The 23,654-nt window shown below is 47.0% G+C and overlaps 2 protein-coding genes across 2 annotated transcripts; both read right to left on the bottom strand.

Moving 5' to 3' along the window:
• Positions 1 to 2,498: 2,498 nt before the first annotated feature.
• MFIFM68171_02965 (uncharacterized protein) lies at positions 2,499 to 2,954 on the bottom strand (the record flags this gene model as incomplete). Its single annotated transcript, XM_071058387.1, has 1 exon — positions 2,499 to 2,954. One exon carries the CDS (start codon positions 2,952 to 2,954, stop codon positions 2,499 to 2,501), a length of 456 nt encoding a protein of 151 aa, XP_070914488.1.
• An 18,105-nt stretch (positions 2,955 to 21,059) lies between these two features.
• Positions 21,060 to 22,435, bottom strand: MFIFM68171_02964 (uncharacterized protein; the record flags this gene model as incomplete). Its single annotated transcript, XM_071058386.1, has 3 exons — positions 21,060 to 21,730; positions 21,787 to 21,979; positions 22,364 to 22,435. 3 exons carry the CDS (start codon positions 22,433 to 22,435, stop codon positions 21,060 to 21,062), a joined length of 936 nt encoding a protein of 311 aa, XP_070914487.1.
• Positions 22,436 to 23,654: the final 1,219 nt, after the last annotated feature.

Below are 23,654 nucleotides of genomic sequence, written 5' to 3'. Positions count from 1 at the left end.
CCTGGAGATCCAGGAGTGCTGGTTTCAGTAGAGTACTCGTAATCTGTGAAGTTAGCCTTCCATGGGTTGTTACCGGGAGCGAAGATGGACTTACAGGGGCTGGGAAGACACGTTGGATCTGTCTCAGGAAACAATATGAGATACATGTCTTTCCACTTCTCCGCCTCAGAAGACTCCTTGTTCTTGCCCTTGCGAGAGCGAAGAAGCCTTTCCTTGTCTGCATCAATACTTTCAGGCGGGTTATCGTCTTCGACCTGTGCACAGCGCTTCACTTGAGAGATATGATCATCCTTCCGGCGTTCCGTTTCAAATACCTGGCAACATCGAGGACAACGAATTGGGAGAGCGTGTTTCCGATACACGTGCTCCTTAATCCGGTGAACAGTGGTCCAACCTGGGCCCGGACAAGTCCTCCACTTTCGGTACTTGGCCTGATTGTTCTTAAAAAAGGGGCATGCAAGCCTGGGCGAAGGTAAATTAATTTGTGAGTCAGCTGCTGAGGACCGTGACCTCTTTCTATCTCGGCCGTCATCAGCATCGCCACCGTCATCCGCGCCGTCTCTTTGCCTCTTGTGTGAGGAGAATCCACTGCCCGGCGAGGAGCTGGCGAAAGGGGCCTGAGCGCCTTGAGATGTTGACCTGGTTCCTGAAGCTGAAGAACCAATTTGTCCGTCACTCGCTCCGCGAACCCGGATGTAGGCCGTGGATGACGGGGGGACGAAATGATAAGATCAAAGAATCTCATCAGTCGCCTGAGTAGTGCTTGTTTCTGGTCGACCCTTGTCAGCAGGTTGTTATCTTCCCCTGAAGAAGTGCTGTAATCCGTCACGCTGCTGGTTGAGGGAGTCGCCGTCTCGCTACTGGGACTGTGTTCCAGAGGTGAAGCGGCCAAATAGCTCTGAGAACAATGACTAGGTTCAGGCGAGAAGTCTCCAACTTTGGTGTTTCCGGCGAGATCTGATTCGATATCTGTCTGACAGAGTTGACCGTTGTGACCGTAGCGGTATTTGGGTCCTCTTCGACGGGAACTTCGAATTTGGGCAACGGTGATCGGGCAGAGCCCAAGTCAGGGCGCGTGAAATCGGACCGCGTGTAAGATGAACGAAACGCGGAATATACCGCAATGGCATTGAAACGAGAACGGCTGATAGTAGGGCATTCCGGGGTAGTCTGTGCACTTATTGGTGGTGTTGGGAGCGTGTAGTAGGATAGCCCCAATCCCGGCTTGTATGATGGCTTCCTGGGTGGCGCGGCCCGACTAGTGGTCTTCGACAACTGGGTTTCCTCCCGTGCCTTCGCCGCTGTCAAGATTTGGGATGTCCTTGCAGTGTTGACGGGGTGATTCAACAACGCGCCGATGTCGTGGACAAAAAGGGGGTAAAGAAGCTCGGTAATTTTTTCCTTATTTGCCAACTCGAGGGCTCGATCGAACGAAATCCAAATACCTTTTAGAAGCACCGGCCCAATCTTTACCACATGTCGTGCCTTCTCCAGCTTCAGAATGCCGTCTCTTCGTCCCCTCGTCAAGCCGGCAACATTGAGGAGTTTGGTCCCATTGATCATGTGATTATCTTCCCTCCTGGCCACACAAATGCCTCGCGCTTCAACATAATAACAAGACGTCCCTTCACCCCCCCAAGCTGTGGTCGTAACCAGAGGCTTCATACCAGGAGGCGCGACTTGGCCTGTGGTGTCGAAGCCGATTGTGGAATGCTGTGAACTGGCCGGAGCTGTAGGAGAGCCATGGCTTCCCGCGGCGGGTGGGTCAGCGACGGAAAGTGAGTGATCTAAACTTGGCTCGATGGGTGTCTGTAATACGTCTGGTCGGGGTGCGCCATCTGAGTCATGCTGCGGAACTTTAGGACGATCAAATGTTATGTCTTGGAGAGAAGCCATCGCGTAACGGGCTTAATGAAATATTGACAGAAGCAGTTTGCGCTCCGCTTGGGACAACAGTAAGACTGAGGCCATGCAAGGAACACAACGCCGAATTAAAGAGCCCTGATGTATGCCGAGATGCGGCAATCCTAACCGCTTCGACAGTTTTGCGAAATTGCGCAAAATTCTGAAACGCGCAGTCCACGTGACAAGTTGGTAACTTTTGTGTGACTTGGACAGCTGGATACCTGATTGGCACATACACAAAAGTGAGGCCGAGTCAGGAGCGTCAGTTAGTAACAGGGGGCCGTGTGTTAGGTATTCTGTGACGCGCTTTAGTGGCCTCTAGCCGAATTCACTTTAAGGCTAGCATAGAAGGGGCATGTCTCACTCTCACGCCGAGATTTCAAGGCAGAAAGGGCTTTTCAATATGGCTACGACCGGGGGCTTCAAGCTAAACTCATACCATCATGCCATAACACGATGAGAAAGTTCTAGAGGGAGCCCTCCATCGGCCTCGCAGGTCTGAAATACTCTTCAACAGCATAACACAGTTCCAAGTTTTCAAGTTTCTGCCCCTGAACTACCTTAGCTCTAGATCACAAATAGTCATCTCACTCTCACAGTTTAACCTTCCGTGCCTCTGAGATACTCATCCCCGGGGTAGGCCCCGGGGCAGGGCTTAGCAGAACCCCAATATTGTAAACAAACAGTGGATATAGAATCCCAGTGATTCCCTCTTTATTAGCAAGATCGAGTGCTCGGTCGTAGGGAATCCAAGTTCCAACCAAGTGCTCTCCGGGCGCTTCTAGAACAATGTGCCTGACCTTTTCGGCATCAAGGATCTCGTTCTTTCTCTCTTGCGACAGCTTGGACACCTCGAGGACTTTGGAGCCGTTGATCATGTGGTTGTCTTCGCGCCTCGTCACCGACACGCCGTTCACTTTCACATGGAAGAGAAGGGTCCCTTCGTCTTCCCAGAGTGTGGCTGTGACAGGTGCCTTCTCCGCTCCAGGGGGAGGGACTTGGCCTGTGCTGTCGAAGTTGAAAGGTTTCCCATCGTTGGAGAAAGTCATGTTGTTGGTTGGGTGGGTTTTGAAATCGGGACTTTCGAATCTTTTAACAGAATGAGGAGCTTGGGGTTGAGTTCGCAAGGTGAGGAAAGGAATGATTTTGGCAAGGGGGAAGTGGGAAGCCACTTTTATAAGGCATCCATTACCCCTCCTTCGCACGAGTGCTCAGTCGCAGAGTCCGAACCTCAAGTTATTCCGATGGTTGCCTAACGGCTGCAGCCTATCGGGCCTGGCAGGCCTGCAGTGACAACCCTAGTTTTAGGGTACTCAAAAAACATCGTTCAGCCAGCTTTCTAGCATTACAACAGAGTGACTAGAGAGAACTTGACATCCTGCTCCTCGATCGCTTCACCATGCATAACACCATAAACATACGCCTCCCCTACCCCACAACTTGATAAACCCTTCAACCTCCCTGGACACAAACAGATCATCCGCCCCGCGAGAATAAACACCACATCACCCTCCGACGACCGCGGTCCAATCCCCAAGTACCCCGACTCAGTAGAAAACACATGAGGGTCCACGGTCACAAAGTCCTACTGAGTCCTAAACCTTGTAACTGTCGCATCATCCCATGACCCTGTTGCCCCTTTCTGTGACAAAAGAAGTCCAACCTCCCTCAACCTCACAGCATCAGGCACGATCCTTGTCCCCGAACCTGTTATCGGGACCGTAACACCCCAGTTATCTCTGCGCGTAATCCTGGCATAAACCCTAGCCATGATCTCCAGATGCGCATGCCATGCATATCCGCCACTTTCGTCAACCCTTAGTAAGTCAAGCGCCGAGCACACAGCTTTGAGTTCATGTTTAAATTCCTTGGATTTACCAGACCTGGTGTATTTATCCATCGGTTGGCATATCTGTACAGATCTGTAAACATATCCAGTCGCTGAAAGCTGATTGCCAGTGTTGTGGTGCGGGACGGATGCCTTCGATAGTGTCACCTGTTAGTGTTCTCCATAGTGCGTCGATTTTGGTGGTGATGGGTGGGGAGTTTGGGCTTTCGAGGACAGGGAGGAAGATCTTCTCTCGACCTGGGGGAGAAGTACGCGAGATTTGCAAGAAGTTGACCCCTTGCGGTGCGTTGGCTCCATGGAACGGACGCATTCTGCTGACATGTTTGGCGATCCGGGCGAAGAGAGGCCCTTCTTTGTTTCCCACGGAAGTGATTGTTCCGAAATTTGAAGCGCTGAACGATCAATCTGCCCGAATCGGGGGATAAAATCGGGATATACTTGAAATTCCCGGAGGCGGAAAAGTCAACTAGCATCCCCTTAAAAGGTTGTAGGGCAGAGTTGACGATATAATTAGGCACAAAGCCCGGGAGATTTGGCGTTGAGGTGTAAGTCCTGTCCTAAATGTAAGAGAGAACCCGCAAGCTCTGGGCGGATTCGACCATAACTCTGACGCCGTCGGTGTATACTGAGGCCATAGAGGGCCCTGTAGTCTGGCAGGATCCTCTCCAACTCTGTGTTGACCATGACATACGGCAAGCCGGTCTAGCAATATCCAGTGCGACGAAGATCTTATCTCGTGGGTTCGTCGCCAAGCAAGGCCTGTACTTTGAAAGAAGTGATCCGAGAGATAGATCGGAAAACAGTCCGTCAAAAGATCTCGCTTTTCTCCGATCGCCTGACGTGTGATCATGATTTGCTCCATGATGTTGACTCTTTTAACCATGTATCTGGTAGAGGCCCAACATGCCAGGACTTCGCAATTGGCCGGATGCGTCCATTGTATGGAGGCTTTACATGAATCTCCGCCATTTGCACCGCGATGCGATTCGCCCAGCTGCTATTGGAGAGGAAGCTGACGGCGAGAGAGGATACATCCCGCATCCAGAAGAGGCTCCCACAATGGAGGACAAATTTCCTTTGCTAAGACAACCTCCTGGATAACCCACGCTCGCCTGAATCAAGCCCGGTTTAGATGGTAGTGTATAGCAGCCCACATGTCGCTTTATATGTCGTCAAGTCCCAAGTCCGCTGCATCGAAGCTTTCTGTGACGAACGCCTCGTTAGCTTTCGCGCGGCTATCGAGAAGAGCTACCCGTTTGAGACCTTCAATGGCATCGTCTGCCATACCATCTGAGACACCAAACCAGACAAGGGAGCTCCTCATCTGGCTGTAGATGCGGTTCATGATGGTGACTTGGGCCGGTCGCTCATCAATGTCTTCTTGGTTGATGCAGATGGCATCGATCCATATATATCGACTGCGCTGCCATCTATACGATGGGAAATCAGCGAACTCGGGGCAATCATCAGGGGGGAGCAATCTGTGAGGGGTTTTTCTCCCAAGGTCCTAGTCCTGACCTTGGCCCTGGCTTACCCACTGGCTAATAGTAATAGCGGCTTTTTCAGATATTGTCGGCTACTATGGTAACAGGGTTTTACGGCCTTACCTTCGTCTCTAGAAGCTCCTATATAGCCTGTTGCAAACTCCTTAGATCAGGGAGTTTGGTGGTGTAAAGGGGGTTGTTCTGGGACACGTTGAGAGAGATGGATTACGATGTCTCAGTACCGAAAAGGGTTCGATCAGTGGGCGATAGCTTTACGAACAGCCTTCTATTGTGTAAAGGGGGTTGTTCTGGGAACACGTTGAGGGAGATGGACTACAATGTCTCAGTACCGAAAAGGGTTCGATCAGTAGGTGATAGCTTCACGAACAGCCTCCTATTGTCATTGACTACACAGAGACTGATCCTTGCGGATCAGAAGTGCCCCGCGTGAGAGAGTTCCCTCACGGGGTTCTTATCTATCCTGTATCGTGACATCATCCAGCATCATTCGGCGGGTCCTCCTGACCTTCGTCTGGAGACTCTCGTTACAGATAAGTACCTCCCGTAAGCTGGGAGCAGAGTCGAGTCCAGGGGAAAACACCCCCCAATCACCTATAAATCCTATACGCCTTCATCGGTCGAAATCACCAGGATTTCGACCTCGTATATCTTCGTATACCCTTTCGGACTCCCGGGTTCCGCATCAAGCTCTTTACCATGATAACCTGTTGGAATCAACCCGTCTTCGGATACAGCAATTGGAAGCACTAAAACAACTGCGAGAATAAGAAGAGGGTTTGCTTCGGAAGCTAGGCATCTTACCAGGCGAATCCTTACCGAAACGCAGGCGATATCGTTCTCCTTTAGCAGGTTCTAGTAACCATGATAAGGACCGAAAGGCGATCAAAGTGAAGCATCTGATTCAGTTCCCTGATAATACCACCCATCGACGCCGTTTAGAATAGCTCCAAGATCTATAGCGAGCATTTATAGGAGACCCGAAACGGTTCAAAACGGGTATAAACCGGATCCTTTTCGCCTTAGATCAAATGGAAGAACATCCTTGCAATCGATAGTACAGTCATTACAATAATCTTCTAATAGATATACGATAAGAGGCTGAAAACGACTGGAAAACGTTTGAAGATTAGATACTGAACTGTATTCGAGATCTTATAGATCAAGAATCCACTATTATAAAGCAGCTCAATAATACTAAGTAACGAGAAAACTAATCTCCCTTAGACTTTCATTAGTACTTAGAATCCCTTAAAGCCTAATTCCCGAAGTAGGACGAAAAGGCTTATACTCTCATCTTTTATACGAAGCTTTCGTCTGCAATTAATAACTATATCGACTTGTATGTCTATAACAAGCTAGAGACTCGGGAAGAGATAGTTAAACTCGCTACCCAAATTTAGTATAGTTTCCAGTACCGAAAACCTCAGGAAGCCCCTAAACATTCGTCCCGATATCCTTCTTACTCTTCTCCTTTATCGCGTTCTTCCCTAACCTATAAATTGTTATTTTATCCTCGAAGAGCGTTATTATCCCGTTATTACCAACGAAATATATAGTTAACGATACTATATACGAAACCTAACGACTACCCTATATCAACCCTATCTCATTTCAATCAGCTGAACCCTATAGACAGTTAGGGAAACCCTTTAACTTGTTTTATTTATAGCAGTAATACCTATTTCGCTAACGACTACCTATAAAAAGGAGTATTAGTAAATAAAGCTACTAGGTACCCTAGTCGCCGAGGTAGGGGATCGTGCCCAAATCGGCGGGAAAACGGTAGATACCGGTAGATATAAACCCTGATTACGTCGGTAAAGACGATATACTAGGGGTTCCAGTTAAAGAACGAATATATACTTCCGTAACCTTGTTGAACTATACCCCTAAATTCATTATAGTCGATCTCGATACTAGAGTAGAGATTGATATTATCAGTCTGGAGTTCGTAAAGTAGAGGAAACTCCGATAGATCGGGATACAATTACCCTATATTCGGTTTATAGACTATTATATTATTAAAGCATTTAGTGTTTATAAAGTTCCCTTGGAACTGACAGACTGCTAAGGAATTACCAAAAGAATATATATTTCTTATACCGCTATCAATTACCCCTTTATTACAAACGATTCCTCTATTCTTCTTAGGATACCAAGTTTAATATCCTATAAGATCTTGTTATACCCAGAAGGGAATTTATAATGGTTTATAACGGAATCGGAGTATATTCGGATTGAAAACCCGAAGAAATTCTTAAAAATATATCGAAGAGAAGCTTATATTTACTCCTTGATGTAGTATCTAGATATACCGGAGGCGCTTTTTCCGGAGGAGGAAGAGGAGAATACTTTCCGAAAACCTGAAGATATCCCTCCTAAAATCTCAGACTTTACGGATATTATAAACTCCAGTAATACAGATATTCTACCTTCTTTCAAAAGCACTGATTATGCTATTGATCTACTCCCTAATACTGTTCCTCCTATTAGACCTCTTTACCCTCTATTACGATATAAACTTTCGATTTTAGAGGAATATCTATGCGAAAACCTGGTAAAAGGCCGTATTCGTCTATCCCAGAGTTCAGCTGCAAGTCTTATCTTATTTGTCCTAAAGAAAGATGGTACTCTATGCTTATATATAGATTACTATAGATTTAATCGGATAACGGTCAAGAATCAGTACCCTTTACCGTTGATCTCAGAACTCTTGGACCGAGTATCCGGAGTAAAGTATTTTACGAAGTTGGACCTAAAAGAGGTATACTACCGGATTCGTATCCGAGAAGGAGACGAATAGAAGACGGCTTTCCGTACCTAATACAGTCTATTTAAGTATCTTATTATGCCTTTTGGCCTGATAAATGCTCCTACGACCTTCTAAAGTTATATTCAGACTACTTTAGGCAGGCTACTAGACGATTGTTATATATGTTATTTGGATGATATTTTAATTTTCTCCCTAGACCGGGAAACCTATACGACTTACCTTCGACGAGTCCTAGAATGCCTGAGACAAATATAGTTATACTGCAAGCCTAGTAAGTATTTATTTTATTAGGATAAGGTAGAATTTCTAGGTTATGTTTTAACTCCCGAAGGTGTCGGCATAGATTCGGTACGAATTTAGACTATCTAAGATTAGCCTAAACTACAATCCTATTAAGATATCCAAGTTTTCTTAGGATTTTGTAATTTTTACTATCGATTTATTCGAGATTATTCGGAGATTGTATTACTATTAAGTAATTTGCTAAAGGGGTTATAAAACGGACGAAAACTAGGAACCCTCTAGTTAGAGGCCGAAGAGCATACGGCATTTATATAGCTCAAGAGAGTATTTTAAGATACGCTAGTTTTGTATTATTTCGACCCCGAACTCCCTGTTATTATTGAGATAGACGTCTCTGACTTTATAATAGGAGCTATCCTATTGCAGGTCCCGAAAGAGGGCTGAAAACGTCCCGTTGCATTCTAGTCAGCGAAGTTTTCTAGACCGGCCTAGGATTATAGAACTCCTGACAAGGAGATAATAGCTATTGTAGAAGCCTTTAAGTATTAGCGATACTACGTTGAAGAGAGTCGCTATAAAGTTACTGTGTTTTCGGATTATAATAACCTATAAAGGTTTATAAAGCAAAACCGATTAAACGGCTGATAGGCTAGATAGTGTATCTAGTAGGATTTGATTTTACTATCAAGTATCAGCCTAGGAAGTGAAATCCGGCCGATGGCCCCTCGAGAAGACCAGATTACGAGGACAAAGAACATCTTAATAGACTCGAGTAGATACCTACTTTTAAGAGCAAAATTGCTTGGGTAAACCGGATTAGAAAGCTGATTGCAGAAAGAAATAAGATTGCCTATTATATAGAAGAGAGTAAATTAGCTCGTATAAGAAATCCTGGTAAATTAGCTAGTACCCAGGTCAGAAAGACGACTACGGAAGGGGTCAAGAGAGCCTACTATATACCAGAGAATAGCGAAGATACTAGTATATAGGACCTTGGTAAACTAGCTAGTTGGAAACCCGAAACAATGGGTTGTCCCTCAGAAGTTACTGTGGGATCGCTAAGTATTTACCTACTAGGACCTCAGGATTACTAAGAAGCCGATTAGCTTAGACGGGAACAGATTATTATTTGTTAATATACGAGAGAGTACGCTCGACTAGAAGTGGTTTATACTGTAGAACCGTCGAAATCTATAAGAGAATTGATTCTAGAGCTATAAGCTACGGATCCGGTGACTCTAAAAATCAAGGAAAGGCTGGTAAGTCCAACCCGAAACCAGAGAGTTTCGCCTAAATAGGTACTTAGATGCAAGTAAGAATTACTGCATTAAGGACAATTGTTTGTCCCGGTAGAGCAAGCTATTAAATAGGAGTTACTCCAGCTTTTTTATAACGATCTGTTAGCAGGTCATTTTAGTATCGAAAAGACTCTCGAACTGTTATAAAGAAAATACTTCTGGTATAGTATAATTAAAGATATCAAAGACTATTGCAGAACCTGCTATACCTGCTAAGTTAATAAGATAAGACGGTATAAGCTATATAGATCGTTCGAATTGTTGCCGATTCCTATACGACCTTGGAGCGAAATCACTATAGACTTTATTATAGGTTTTCCTATATGTCAGATCGAAAATTGGGATTGCTGTGAGAAAAGGAGAGTGAAAGGATGATTCGCATTGAAGGAGCGGCGCCTGCGCAGCTATCGCTTCTAAGGAGGTGGTAGGTGACAGTGTTGAACTCTGAACGTTCTAAAACTTCCGGCGAAGCCGGTAATTTATAGGCCCCTGACCCTGGTAGTGCCCCGCCTGCACCTGACACCCTTCTGCACCTGACACTATAGTAAAGAGTTCCGATAGCTCCGAGAAGGACGTAATTCTAGTAGTTGTCGATCGGTATACGAAGATAAACCGATTCTTCCTAATATCCACTACCATTACCAGCTAAGAATTAGTAGAGCTTATTTATAAAGAGATTGAACTTAAGTATAGCCCTATTGATAGTTACGTTAGTGATCGAGGTTCTGTTTTTATATTACAGTTTTAGAGCGATTTGTATTACCTGTAAAAGGTATATAAGCGGCTTTCGACCGCTTTTTACCTATAAACCAACGGATAAACGGAGCGAGTAAATCAAATACTCATTTAATACCTCTGTTACTTTATATACTAAAACCAAATTATCTAGGTAAATCTCCTTCTAGAAGTAGAATTTATTGTTAATAGTACTGTCAATTCTATAATCAAGATAAGTCCCTTTGAAGTATTAATAGGTTATCAACCTCCGATTTCCTACTATATCGAGGGCGATGTATAAGAGAGGAGGATACCTAGCGCAATTGAAAGAATTAAAAAACTTACTGAGCTGAAAAAACAGTTAGAATAAAATTAGGCTGAAGCTATAGTAGTCTAGAAACGATATTATAACGAGAAGTATACGAAAAAGGAGTTCAAGAATAGAAGTTTGGTATTGTTATTAACCTGGAATTTGAGATTCAAGTTACCGAAGAAATTAGTGCCCAAGTTCATCGGTCTATTTCGTATTCTAAACCGAGTCAGATCGCTAGCTTATCGTCTGGCACTCCCGGATAAGTACGATCGTTTATATAATGTATTTCCTATATCAATGTTAGAACCGTGGTACAGCCGAAAAGGAGACGATTCGTCTGTAATGCCGATACCAGACCTTGAAGACGACGGAGAGTAAGAAGTTGAAGAGATTCGAGACAAGAGAAAATTCTAGGGTAAAACCTTCTTTTTAGTCAAGTAGGCAGGCTGGCCCTCGGAGTATAATTAGTAGGTGTTAGAGGAGGATATAACGAATATATCTAAGTTGGTATTATAATTTCGAAAAATATATGAAAACTAGCGAAAGCGTAGGTAATAAGATGTTAATTAATATCTACCTATATAAAGCTATATCCCGGGGTATACCAGATACCAACTCTAACCGAAATACTATAGAAAAACCCCCTAAAAACAATATAAACCTTAGAAAATTGAGGTCGGTACCAGCTCCTGTCGGAAACACGGCACCTCTGAATCTTGGGAAATGACAGTTTTTGATTTCTGTGTGTCTTCTCTTGATTGTGTTGATTGTCCCTTTTCTGTTGTTGTCCTTTTTCTCGTCTATCTTTACTAGAGAGATTGCTCCTTTTATAGACGAGATACGCGTACAGGATGACGTCCGTACAGTGGCGCAGTTAGCTGCCAGCCTGCTTTAGCTGACTAGAATACATGGGTTTGACTCCTGCACTAGATCCTGTGATCCTGATCCTTGGACTAGCGCCTGACCCTTTTGACAGCTCCAAGTCAGGAGCTACCTCTATCCAAACCTGCTAGGCCTCCGTATCCTTTACGTTAGCGGCGATCTCCTCCTTGACCTTCTTGAGAAAACGGCGTTTAGTGCCCGACCAACCTACGAAACCAATGTCGCTAACCGATAGACGAGCGACAGACCGTACCTCCTAGGCGTGTACCTTAGACTCGTATTACAAAAAGTTAGCGATGACTTAGTGGAAATATAGTAATTAAGACTAATGTCGGTATTACAGCTGCGGTTCCGGCTAGGACGGGACGACTACTGTAGGCGGAGTTGGCTGTATAGCGCGACTATAGAGCAATATACTATATAAGCTTGCTATCGAGATGTCAGCGATTTGTATACGAAAACAAGTAAAACAAATGCACTTATAGAAGACGGCTTGGTAGCGCCGGAAATGCCAAATTAGCGGTAATAAGCGGTCTCGGCAGTGTCGAACGCCCCGACTAGGTCTTTAGTAGCGGCAGCGATCTTCTTGCAGCTGTAGTGCAAGAGAGCAGAGATAAGAGGGCGATTGCCCTCCTCGTCGAATTCGCCTTCGGCGTCCTCTACGCGATAGTCGACGATAGCACGAGCCGCGTTAATGAGAATTATAAGGTCGACGGAGTCGCCAACTATTCCAGCTACGGCCTACGATCGTTAGTAAATCGCCCGTTAATCCTCTATAAATCGAATGCGAACTCACCGGAGCGTATAACTCTTTCTTTGCGTTGTAATGCGAGCAACGCGATAGCGTAGACTGCTCGAACGAGCAGATGATAGAGAGAACCTCGCCGGAGCGAGGGTTAGCGTTCTTGAGCGCCAAACGAATGCATTTCATATACAGAGTGAGTTCGGCGGCAGGGACAGTAAGGACGTCTATCGCGACGGAAAGGTGGCCGAAGCGATACCGAAAAGAGAGAGATTAAGAGAGAGAGAAAGAGAGGGAGGGGAGGACGGAGTAGGCAGCGGGCCACATATAGGAGTAGAGCGAAAAGCGAGTGAAATAACACATGGAAGAGAGCCTGAAGAAGAAAAGTTTTGGAAAAGGTAGGAGAGGAGAGGGTAATTTATACCCGAGGAGAAACGGCCAATATACGTCTGCAAATTTACAACTATATACAAGCCTTACGATTGAGCAGTCGTATAATCTTCATGCGTTTTGAGTTGCGAGGATAACGCGTGAGTTCGGATGGAAATCCGGACGATTCGGCTGTAATTCGGATCTCAGGCCCGAACCGGGAAAGTAGGACCTCGGAGCCGCGAATCCTACTACGGCCCGACAACCGGCCGAACTTTTCCCGAAAACCTCCCGACTATAAGACGACTCACTCCTCACCCCAAACCATCGTTTCTCCTTTCCTACTATACAGCTCGTTAGAACGGATGGACTGTAAAGTCTACCGGTTCGATACTTATCCATTTGCGCGACTACGAACAGTACTCGACGTACACCTGATATCTACCCGATATCATCCTAAGTCTTACCCCCTAAGTTCAGACGATCCTCAGCAGTAAGGAACCTAAGAACAGGTTCCACAGAGGGGAGGATAATTTGTAACGAGAGTCTCCAGACGAAGGTCAGGAGGACCCGCCGAATGATACTAGATGATGTCACGATACAGGATAGATAAGAACCCCGTGAGGGAACTCTCTTACACAGGGCACTTCTGATCCGCAAGGATCAGTCTCTGTGTAGTCAATGACAATAGGAGGCTATTCGTGAAGCTATCGCCCACTGATCGAACCCTTTTCGGTACTGAGATATTGTAGTCCATCTCCCTCAACGTGTTCCCAGAACAACCCCCTTTACATTATCGTAGGTGCTATCTCGGCCAACGGTAGAATAGAAGGATCAGAATTGTAAAGGGGGTTGTTCTAGGAACACGTTGAAGGAGATAGACTACAATGTCTCAGTACCGAAAAGGGTTCGATCAGTAGGCGATAGTTTCACGAACAGCCTCCTATTGTCATTGACTACATAGAGACTAATCCTTGCGGATCAGAAGTGCCCCACGTAAGAGAGTTCCCTCACGGGGTTCTTATCTATCCTATATCGTGACATCATCTAGCATTATTCGGCGGGTCCTCCTGACCTTCGTCTGGAGACTCTCGTTACATATTGTCATTGACTACATAGAGACTAATTCTTACGGATTAGAAGTTCCCTGCGTGAGAAGGTTTCCCATAGGGTTCTTATCTACCCTAGTACAGTAACATCATCCACTATCATTCAGCCGGTTCTCCCGGTCTTACCCAGTAGCTCTCATTACAGGTGGGCGTATTAGGGCTTCTAAGCTTTACTTAGCCTATACAACAGGGGTCTGTAACCAGGTTTTGAAGTCTACAAGCCTGTTATTGAGATATAGGTCCTTTGGTGATACCTAAATCTCTGTTTCGAGGTTCCGGATAGGGGTAGCTTTGTAGGCTCCGGCTACTATCCTAAAGCTCTTTGACTAGGCCTTGATTAGCCTAACCGCTAACGTGTTTTATAAGCGAGCAGTACATATAAGCGAGCAGTACACTTTCTTGGCAAAACACGACCTTCCAACTTCTCCTACTAATTCTACTACCATTTCGCCACGGATTCCTCCTCAGTCGAATCCAGGATTATTTTAACCCTCAAGGCTATACAAGATGATCCAAAACTTAGTCTTCGAAAGGCAGCTGCAATCTATAATGTACTGTCAGATAAAATGCAGGTTTAGCATTCTACGACTAACAATCGTAGAGCTCCTCACCTTTTCGGTGTTTAGTGTAGTTGGTAGTTTGCGACATGTACTACCAATGACCCTGTCTGCCCGACGCGACGGTCGGCCTGTACGACGCGATACTCCAGCTAATTCACGAAAACTTACGGATCTAGAGGATTATACGATTATTCAGTATATAACTGAGCTCTGTATACATACATTCCCTCCTCGGCTTCGTTTTGTGGAAGATATGGCCAACTGACTACTACGCGAACGTGATACGCCCCCTGTCGGCAAGCTCTGGGCTCACAACTTTGTCAAACGCCAACCAGAACTCCGGACGCGTTTTACGTGTAGATACTGTCAGAAACACGGTACCTCTGAATCTTGGGAAATGACAGTTTAGGATTTTTATGTGTCTTGTCTTGATTCTGTTGATTGTCCCTATGTCCATTCTTTGCTAGAGACCTTGCTCCTTTTATAGACGAGATACACGTACAGGATAACGTCTGTACAGTGGCGCAGTTAGCTGCCAGTCTTCCTTAGCTCAATAGAGTACATGGGTTTGGCTCCTGCACTAGATCCTATGATCCTGATCCTTTAGCACATGATCCTTTTGACACACTCCCTCAGATTTAACCCGTCAAGAGCTTGAATCTGGACTTCTCTCCTACAGACTGGGTATCTGCGTCAGTCCTAGCTGCTTGATGAATCTTTGGTGTAAGGGGTAGTTAAGAGCTTTGGTTAACCCGTCTGCCATCATCTTGGCTGAGGACGTGTATTCTGTCGGATGCACAGCACCTCTGAACGTTCGGAGTTTTAGGATGGAAATTCAGGATGGAAAAATTGAGTATGGAAATTCAGGATGTCTTGTTTTCTTCTTTGTCTAACGGAGGTGAACTTCCTTCTTATTCCCAACTTCCTGGACCACGGAGACCCGGGTTGACGGGTCCCCGAGAGATCGGATCACACTTATCCGAGTCACACTAATCCGGATCACACTGATCCGGGTTCGTGTTTTGCAGATCCAGGATCCAGCTTCCTGACCCTTTTGATATATTCCACCTTGATTTTCTTGCTTGCCACTTCCTGGCGTAACCAGTGGTTGTGAATATCCACGTGTCGTAGTCGGGTCTAGAGGGTAGCCACTTCAGCCGTGACAAGTCGTATAGTCTGCTGATTGTCATACCGAATCTTGATATGATGATCGTCCAGTTTGACTGACAATTCGGCCAGTAGTCAGCTTACGAAGAGAGACTCTTTAGCGGCTTGTGCTAAGGCTAGTAATTCAGCCTCTGTAGTAGATATGGTAACGGTTTCTTGCTTGTTGGCTCTCCTACCTACAAGCCCACCAAACAACTTCATGGCATACACCTGAGAGCTCTTTCAATCAAGGCTGTTATCGGCGAAGGAGGCATCGCTAGTAACAACGTAGTCATCGCCACCTCTTAATTGCAAGGCTATTTTGTATATGTGATATAGGTAGTGGAGGACTTTGTTCACGGCCTTGTGATGCTTAGGCTCAGGGTTGGCATTGAACTTGACTAGCCGTAATACTGCAAAAGCTATGTCGGGCCTTGTGATCATAGCGGTGTATAGAATAGATCCAGTCTTCCGCTGATAACTGGTAATTAACGAGTACTCTGCTTTACTATCGTACAGCAATAATTCGGCTATAGCCATTGAGATCTTAGCCGTTAAGCTCGTCGTAGCTAGGTTAATAATCTTGTCAAGGTAAACCGTTTGCGACAGCCAGATCAATCCTTTAGATTGGTCCCTTATAACTTCGATACCTAGGAACTATCGTAAGTTATCCCTGCCTGTAAACTGGTACTTTCGTTACAGTAGGTTGATCAGTATCTGGGCAACAGCTGCCTTTTCTTTCTTATAACCCAAGATAATATCGTCGACGTAGAAGAAAATCAGGATTCCGTCTTTAATTAGGATATAGGGCTCGTATAGGACGGCCTGGAACCCTATAGTCGAGAGAGTCGTCTTGAGTTCTTTTTGCCAAAGTAGTACTGACTTGCGGAGGCTGTATAGGGCTTTCTTTAGCTGTAGGACTTTACTAGGACTTTTATAGCCAGGAGGCATCTATATATAGATAGCATCTTCTAGAGTAGTATTAATAAAGACGTTGATTACGTCGAACTATTTTAATTCGAGGTCGAATCTAGCTGCAATAGTTATAACGATACGAAATGATCTAGTAGCGAGGGTAGCTACGTAGGTCTACTATACCGATAGTCTTTATTGGTTACCCCTAATAACCAGCCTTGCTTTACATTTCTTGAAGGTTCCTTCTTAGTTGAACTTGTAGGTATATACCTATATATATCCCAAGACGTACTTATCTTCTTTCTATAGCTCTTGCCGGTTAACCTCGGTCCAACAGTCCATTTCGGCATTCACTCGCAAGTGATCCTTTTCGGCTTGGATAAATTGATCCTTAAATGGATGGTCTTTGAGCTGGTAGTACCACCTCGGCAGTAGAGGTAAATCTTAGCTGTAGAGAGTCTATAGGCCATAAGGCCGTCTGGCAAGTCGTTATACTATTGCCTTCGTAAGTGTCTGACTATTGCATGTACTAGCCGGTTGCTATAACTGTCCTGCTATAAAAGCAGCTATCCAGGGTTTGAAGGTGGGATCCAGTACAGCTTGATAATCGGCTTGTTGGATCGAAGCTGCAAGTAATACAGCTGGCGGCGTCAAAGGAAGTATAGAATACAGCTCAAATCTTGAGGACGTATATAGAAATTGCACCTCTTCTTCGGCCTCTTCTTCAGCTGTCTCGTCTTCCTGGTCCTCGTCGGCATCTAGTATCGGCTGTTCGACAACTTCTTCTTCTAGTACCGTAGATCTTGGTACCTCTAGTTCGGGTAGTTATATAGTTATAAGGAGGTAGCTGTGAGGACCGGCTGAGCGGGGCCAGCGTGAGGCGCGGTCTGGAAGCCTCGGAGCCGCAGCGTAAGCGAGCCTCAGAAGCAACAACGGCACTAAGCTGGAATGGCATAAATAGCGCGTCAGATGAGCATCGAAGGAGCGCACCAGCAAGGAGGACGACAAAGCAGCAGAGCGGGGAAGTAAGCCCTAGCGATACTGTCACGGGCATAAGAAGGAGGGCGGGAGACAGAGCTTAGGGGAGAGGGAGAGTTCAATGAGACCACCACTCAACCCCTAACGAGCACTCTGCTCCTACGTTGCGCGTGCACTGCTTGTACCCAGACACTCTGGTCTTACTACCCTTGGATCCTTGATCCTCACAGTAGCTCAGTTCGTCGAGTTGGAGATATAGGCAATTGTTCTTTAGGGTTTGGATATCCCCATTAAAGATCTCCTCTTCGTTGAATATCACATCCCTTGTACTGATCACCTTGTCGGTTACCGGATTCTAGATCCTATAGGTATTTGAAGTTATATCCGATAAGGTAACCGATCCAGGCTCTTGGTTCCAGCTTTGGGTTCCATTACCGAAGATTTTTCAGCTTATTGAATACCCCTTTTTAAGCACTTGTTGTCAAGGCAAAGGCTTTGCAGCCGTAAGCTCGGAGGTAAGCTTGGTCTGGCTTCCTGTCTTCCACCACTATACCATCTCTGTGGGTAAGGTAGGTATGGAATCGATCGTACGGGGTCTTCTAGTTGTACCCGTATTTGGGGGTCTGGTTATATAGGTAGACTGTAGCTCTAGCAATCTCTGGCCAAAGTATTATAGGAAATTTAGTACCGGCTCGCATTACCCTGATCTTTTCTGTAATCACACCCTCTGAGCGTTCGGCGCTCCCATTTTGCGCTAGCGTATTAGGTGCCGAAGGCTCGACCTTAATGAAATGTCGTGTGAAGACGGCCTTGATAACTGGCTGATAGAATTCGTTGTCGCATTCTACTACCTTGGGCCATAGTTAGTATTGTTGCTCTAAGGTACCAAAGAAATGATTGAGTGCTGAAATAATAGACTCGGCCTCCCTGTCTTGAAGGTAGTAGTCCCAGGCTAATCCGGACCATCTGTCGACTATCAACAACAGATATCGGTAGCCGTTATAGCCTTCTTTGAAGTCGAAGAGGTTAATAGCAAAGCGTATACCTGGACCTTCGTTGTAAACTCTGGATTGTCGCTAGATTCGAAGCTTAGCCTTAGAGACTCCACACACCTCACATTCGACTGTGGTAGGCCCCTTGATCCGTACACCTTGTGTATACTAGACGAGGTGTTCCAACGCCTGTTACGGCATACGACGAAGGCTGTGTTGGAGTAGGTGCGAGGTAGGTCTTCTAGGACAAACTAGTCGTATCGATCCACTAGGTAGCCGAGGACGAGGTCGTTGGATCTCCGTAGGCAGTTGTTGCCAGGACTTGTATCCCACCAGATCCCTTGTTTTCGCAGTTGCTGTAGAGATACTAGGTTGCAGACAAATCTAGGGCAGTAGGCCACATCTTGAAGCCGTAGGACGTAGGTAGTTTGTCGGCGCTGCCTTATCTGTTGCCATCGGAGTCGTGACGGCTAGTACCCCTGAATCTGGATATCTATATCTCCGTACCCTTGGATGGGTACTAGGCTACGTCAAAAGGATCATGTGCCAAAGGATCAGGATCACAGGATCTAGTGTGGGAGCCAAGCCCATGTACTCTATTGAGCTAAGGAAGACTGGCAGCTAACTGCGCCACGGTACGAACGCCATCCTGTACGCGTATCTCGTCTATAAAAGGAGCAAACTCTCCAGCAAAGATAGATAGACAGAAGGCAGAACAACAAGGGACAATCAACACAATCAAGACAAGACACACAAAAATCCTAAACTGTCATTTCCCAAGATTCAGAGGTGCCGTGTTTCCGACAGGCTATCGCCGGCCTATATATAGTCGCTAGGCTCGGTCTTCTTGTAATTATTGAACCTATGTCTTTGGTTAAAGATATGAATAGTAGTTCCAGAGTCTAGGATAGCTGAATTTTTTAAAGGATACTCAGCTGTTAAGAAAGCTATCTTTGTAACCAGAAAACGACTAGGGCAGTGGCTGATTTCCGGCCTAGTCAACTCTGTAACTCCATCTAATGCCTCAGCTTCTCGACTTCTTTTTGTAATGTCGGATCCTTTAAGGCCTTGTTGACCTTGATCCGAACGTAGTCTCTTTCAGTAAAACCTTCAGGTGCTAATTCCAGAAAGGTATAGTAGCATCTCTACAAATAGTGGAACTAGCTATAACAGGGACATGTAGTTGTGGCTGTGCCTAAGGCCTTCCTTGGCCCTATTTTAGGTCTTTTGCCCTCTGGGGTCTCGGCTTTGCCCGGAGCTTTACTCCGCTTTTTGGGCTTGCTATTGCTAGAGCTACCTTGTTGCGTTCGTTGACTATTGTTTTATTCCCCCCTATTACTACCAGGGCCAACTTCGCTATCAGAAACGTCCTTCTGATAGACCTCTTTACTACCTTCTGTGGCAGCGAAGGAAGGGCCAAACGCACCTTTTACTATCCGGTGGCTATCCAGTCTGTAGGCTCTCGTTAACTACTTTACCTTCTCCCGAAAGTGGTTAGCCACCTCTCGGTAGGTCAGGGTTAACTGCGATGCCTTTACTCCTTTCACTAGCTTATAGGCCATAACCCAGTGACTTATAATCAGCTTTACCGTATTAGTGAAATCCTGGAACCAGGTACTTGTCGATAGAGCCTCAAGAACTTTCTTCCTTTAGGCGTTAGAGAGCGCTTGCTCCCAATTTTCGGACCATCTGATTAGGTTCTTAGGGACTTGTATGAGAGGTTTGACGGCTTGTCGATAGACTTCGTGAGCGTCTGAAAGTGCCTTATCGTAACTGATACTGGCTTGGGTTTAAAGAGCCGAATACTATTCTAAGATTATCTCGGTCGGATCGTAGAAAGTAAGCTGGTAATATAGGCTGACTGTCTTCAGAATCTACTGCTTTAGCCGCTCGATCTTATCGGCTTGTTGCTCGTATTTCTTGAGCTCGGCTTGGTAAATAGACCATTCGAGCTGGAAGGTACGGAAACCGTCTGCCGTAAGATCGCTGATTCTAATCGCTAACGTAGTTGCAATTACTGACGTAGTTGAACCCGTAGCCGGGGTTACTGTCTGGTCGTCCTCAACTATAGATTCGGTATAGCCTCTAGCTGTAATAGTTAACTAGGTAGGACTCTTATGCTTATAATGTACTGGGTCCGGAGCTGTAGGCTCGTTGAGAAATGGGGTCAGGCCTTGAATCTGGGCCTACGTATTCCCGGCAACGGCCTGGGCTTGGAACTGCAGGTTCCAGGATTCCTAGTCGTCAGAGCTGGTCAGGAAAACAGTCTTATCGTTGTTGACGGTTGTCATCTTGAATCGGATTCAGGGATGCTTTTGATTGTACTTCCTTTGTTGGCTTGCTAATCGGAGGTTGAGTGAATGAGACTTTTAATTATCGGAAACACGGTACCTCTGAATCTTGGGAAATGACAGTTTAGGATTTTATATGTCTTGTGTTGATTGTGTTGATTGTCCCTGTGTCCATTCGTCTGTCCCGTCTATCTTTGCTGGAGAGTTTGCTCCTTTTATAGACGAGATACGCGTACAGGATGACGTCCGTACAGTGGCGCAGTTAGCTGCCAGTCTTCCTTAGCTCAATAGAGTATATGGGTTTGGCTCCCACACTAGATCCTGTGATCCTGATCCTTTGGCACATGATCCTTTTGACAATTACAACTAAAGTCATAAGACATCCCAGCATGTCTATTCCTATCCATTCAGAATTATGAGGATCAATTTGCTGGTGACTGGATGATGAGTCCAAAGTTCGACAACTTTTCGTTCAACGATAACGATGACGATTCTCGCGATATAGCCCAACTCGATGCCTCCAACCACGTAGATGAATAGACCTAATCGGCTTCACTTTCGCCGTCACAACAAACTTCCATCCATACAGCGTGTCCTGTAGCACGGCGGCATAACTCGCGCTGTCCTTCTCCAGCAAGCTGCTGCCTTCCTGCTGATCTGCACCGACCAGCCGACGCAGAGCCGTATATGACAACCGCAAGTTAAGACCTCCAGCGGTCGCCACCTTAGGGTACGGCGTACATGCGATCGGCACTTTCCACTTCAGATCCTCGCGCGATTCCCGAGTAAGCCTCAGGACCGCAAAATCAGCCATGGCGTCAACCTCCCTGAAGTACTGATGCCATTCCTCCCGCGTGTTAGATGAGGTGCTGAGAGCCTTGGCGACGTCCACGCTATACCCGTCGGCAACCAACTCATCCGTGTCATGAAGACATCTGATCCTCTCCTGCAGAGTCCCGGAAGCCGCAAACGTGTTACCGCTCTCGTAGGGCTCGTGGAGGTCTCCGGGCCACTGCAAGGTCCAGTCGGGGATCCACGACGGGAACCGATCGTCCGACCGGCCGTCCAGCCCGGCGCGGTAGGGCAGTTGCAACCCCCTCCCCTGACGGACAAAGGCGCGGGCGAAGCGGAGCACGACGGACTCTAGGAGCGCGTCGTAGTCGGGCTCGAACGCGGCCTCGTCGCCATCGGACGCCAACCCAGCAGCGCAAATAGGCGGTCACGGTGGAGCGTTGACTCGGCGTGCCGGAAGTTCTCAAGCAGCGCAAGCAGCGCCCAGCGGTAGCGCCGCGCCTCCCACTCGCGCTGCGCCGCGAGCGCAAGGAAGGGCAGCCAGCTCGAGCGGAGGGACGCGGCGGCGGCGGCGGCGGCGGCGTCATCGCCGACGGCGAGCTAGAGCTCGCGATCAATCACGTCCATGGCCATCTGGAGGTCGGTCCAGTCGATTATCCACTCCCGCAGACGATGCGCACGCTCGGAGATGCCAGCGTCTCCTGGATAATCCATACTCTGCGGAACCATGCACTCTCGAAAAGCAAGCGGACTGAGGCCCAGACCGGATCGGATAGGGTGGTATGGGTCGGTCCCGCCACGACAGAGGGACCATGGACAGGTCTGCTGGCCAGTCGTCTAGGTGGGACCCGGGTTCTGCAGTAGTTGAAGGATGGCTTGCTGATCTGTATTCCGAATCGGTGCTACTGCTGCTGTCGTACTCCGTTCCGGGCTGGCGTCGGCCTGGGGATCAGACTGTTCATCTATTGCTGCTTTGGCGCGTACTTGCAGGAGCATTTTTATGGCAGCATCACTCCCTCCGCATTCGTCGAGAAAAGCGTACGTGGAGGCAGCCATCTGGAAATATTCTCGGCAGCAGTCGGATTTGATGTGCTTTCTCTTTGCTGTCCTGCTGGTTTATACATATCGCGTCCACCCGGACCACAGCTGCTCTGTCTGTCTCGTAAACATCGCAATGCTCTATCAAGGGAGGGAGTAATGGGAATGACGCCGTCTGGTGTGACAAGCTCGTAACTTTGCTGGTCTGTACCCCATACGTACGACAACGCTCGATTCCTTGCATCCGAGTTGTAGGGGACATGGACGACGACCTCTTGCAGCTCGTCGCCACCCTTTCCAAGTATAAGGTATAGTAACCGGATGCTTTGCGGATGCAGAGCCTGGTAAATGTATCTCTCCCGACTCTTCTCCTCACTTAGAGTGGCAAGGCCGCTTCCGTGTGTTTGGAGGCTTGCTGGCAAGGCCCACTTGGCAGAAGGGGTGTCAATCCTGCAACGCTTTTGCAGGTACCCGGTCGGTGTTTTTGGATGGCCGCCTTAAGGATCCAGTTGGATTCGAACGTTAAAGCGTTGGAATCGAAGAGCGACCGGGATCACGAAAAGGTCGACGGATAAAAGATCGGCGGCATACACATTGCTGACCCTGGCGAGGATAACGACGTCCTTCGGCGACTGCCTCGCGCCTTCCGGCATCCTCAGCTGCCGCATCTAGAGAAGATGGATGTGATTAGCAGCCGTGCCGGCTAGTGGGGGAAGTCAGCCACCGACCTTTTCGACCTGGGATGAAGTGATCATGAAAGATGAGTTGCTGCAACCTACGCTCACAGCCAGATAGATATGGTAGACTGAATGGCTTGCTCGCAGTGTCTCCCCCCAACCGGTACTTTCGGAGCGTCCGTACTTGATCAGGAACTCCATCATCGTACACTGGATCTTTGGGTCCTGTATGGTGAAAGCGGCACAAGTTACCGAACCGCTGAACGGTTTGTGACCGCATCGGCGCGGAACCTGCTTGTCCAGTCCCTTTCGGGATCGTAATCTGGACCCAAGTGAACCCGCAGAATCTTGGAGACCTACCGTTTGTTCGTCAGCTGTAATAATGCTATAGCGCAACAAGGGGGTTTCGGCGTACCATGTGTTCGCCTAGGTATTGAACGTCTTCCTACCCGTATATCGCGGACGGCAAGCGTAGCTGGACATCTCCAGAAGCCGAGCCATCCGCTTGTATGAATTCCACCGTCGGTAGGCGTCGATCGTTCCCGCCTCTATCGACGCTT

The sequence above is a fragment of the Madurella fahalii genome, assembly GCF_045866475.1.
Source record: "Madurella fahalii IFM 68171 DNA, scaffold_2, whole genome shotgun sequence".
In the NCBI taxonomy this organism is placed as follows: Eukaryota; Fungi; Ascomycota; class Sordariomycetes; order Sordariales; genus Madurella; species Madurella fahalii.
Note: the sequence above shows the minus strand (reverse complement) of the source record. Positions and strands in the feature narration are given on the sequence as shown.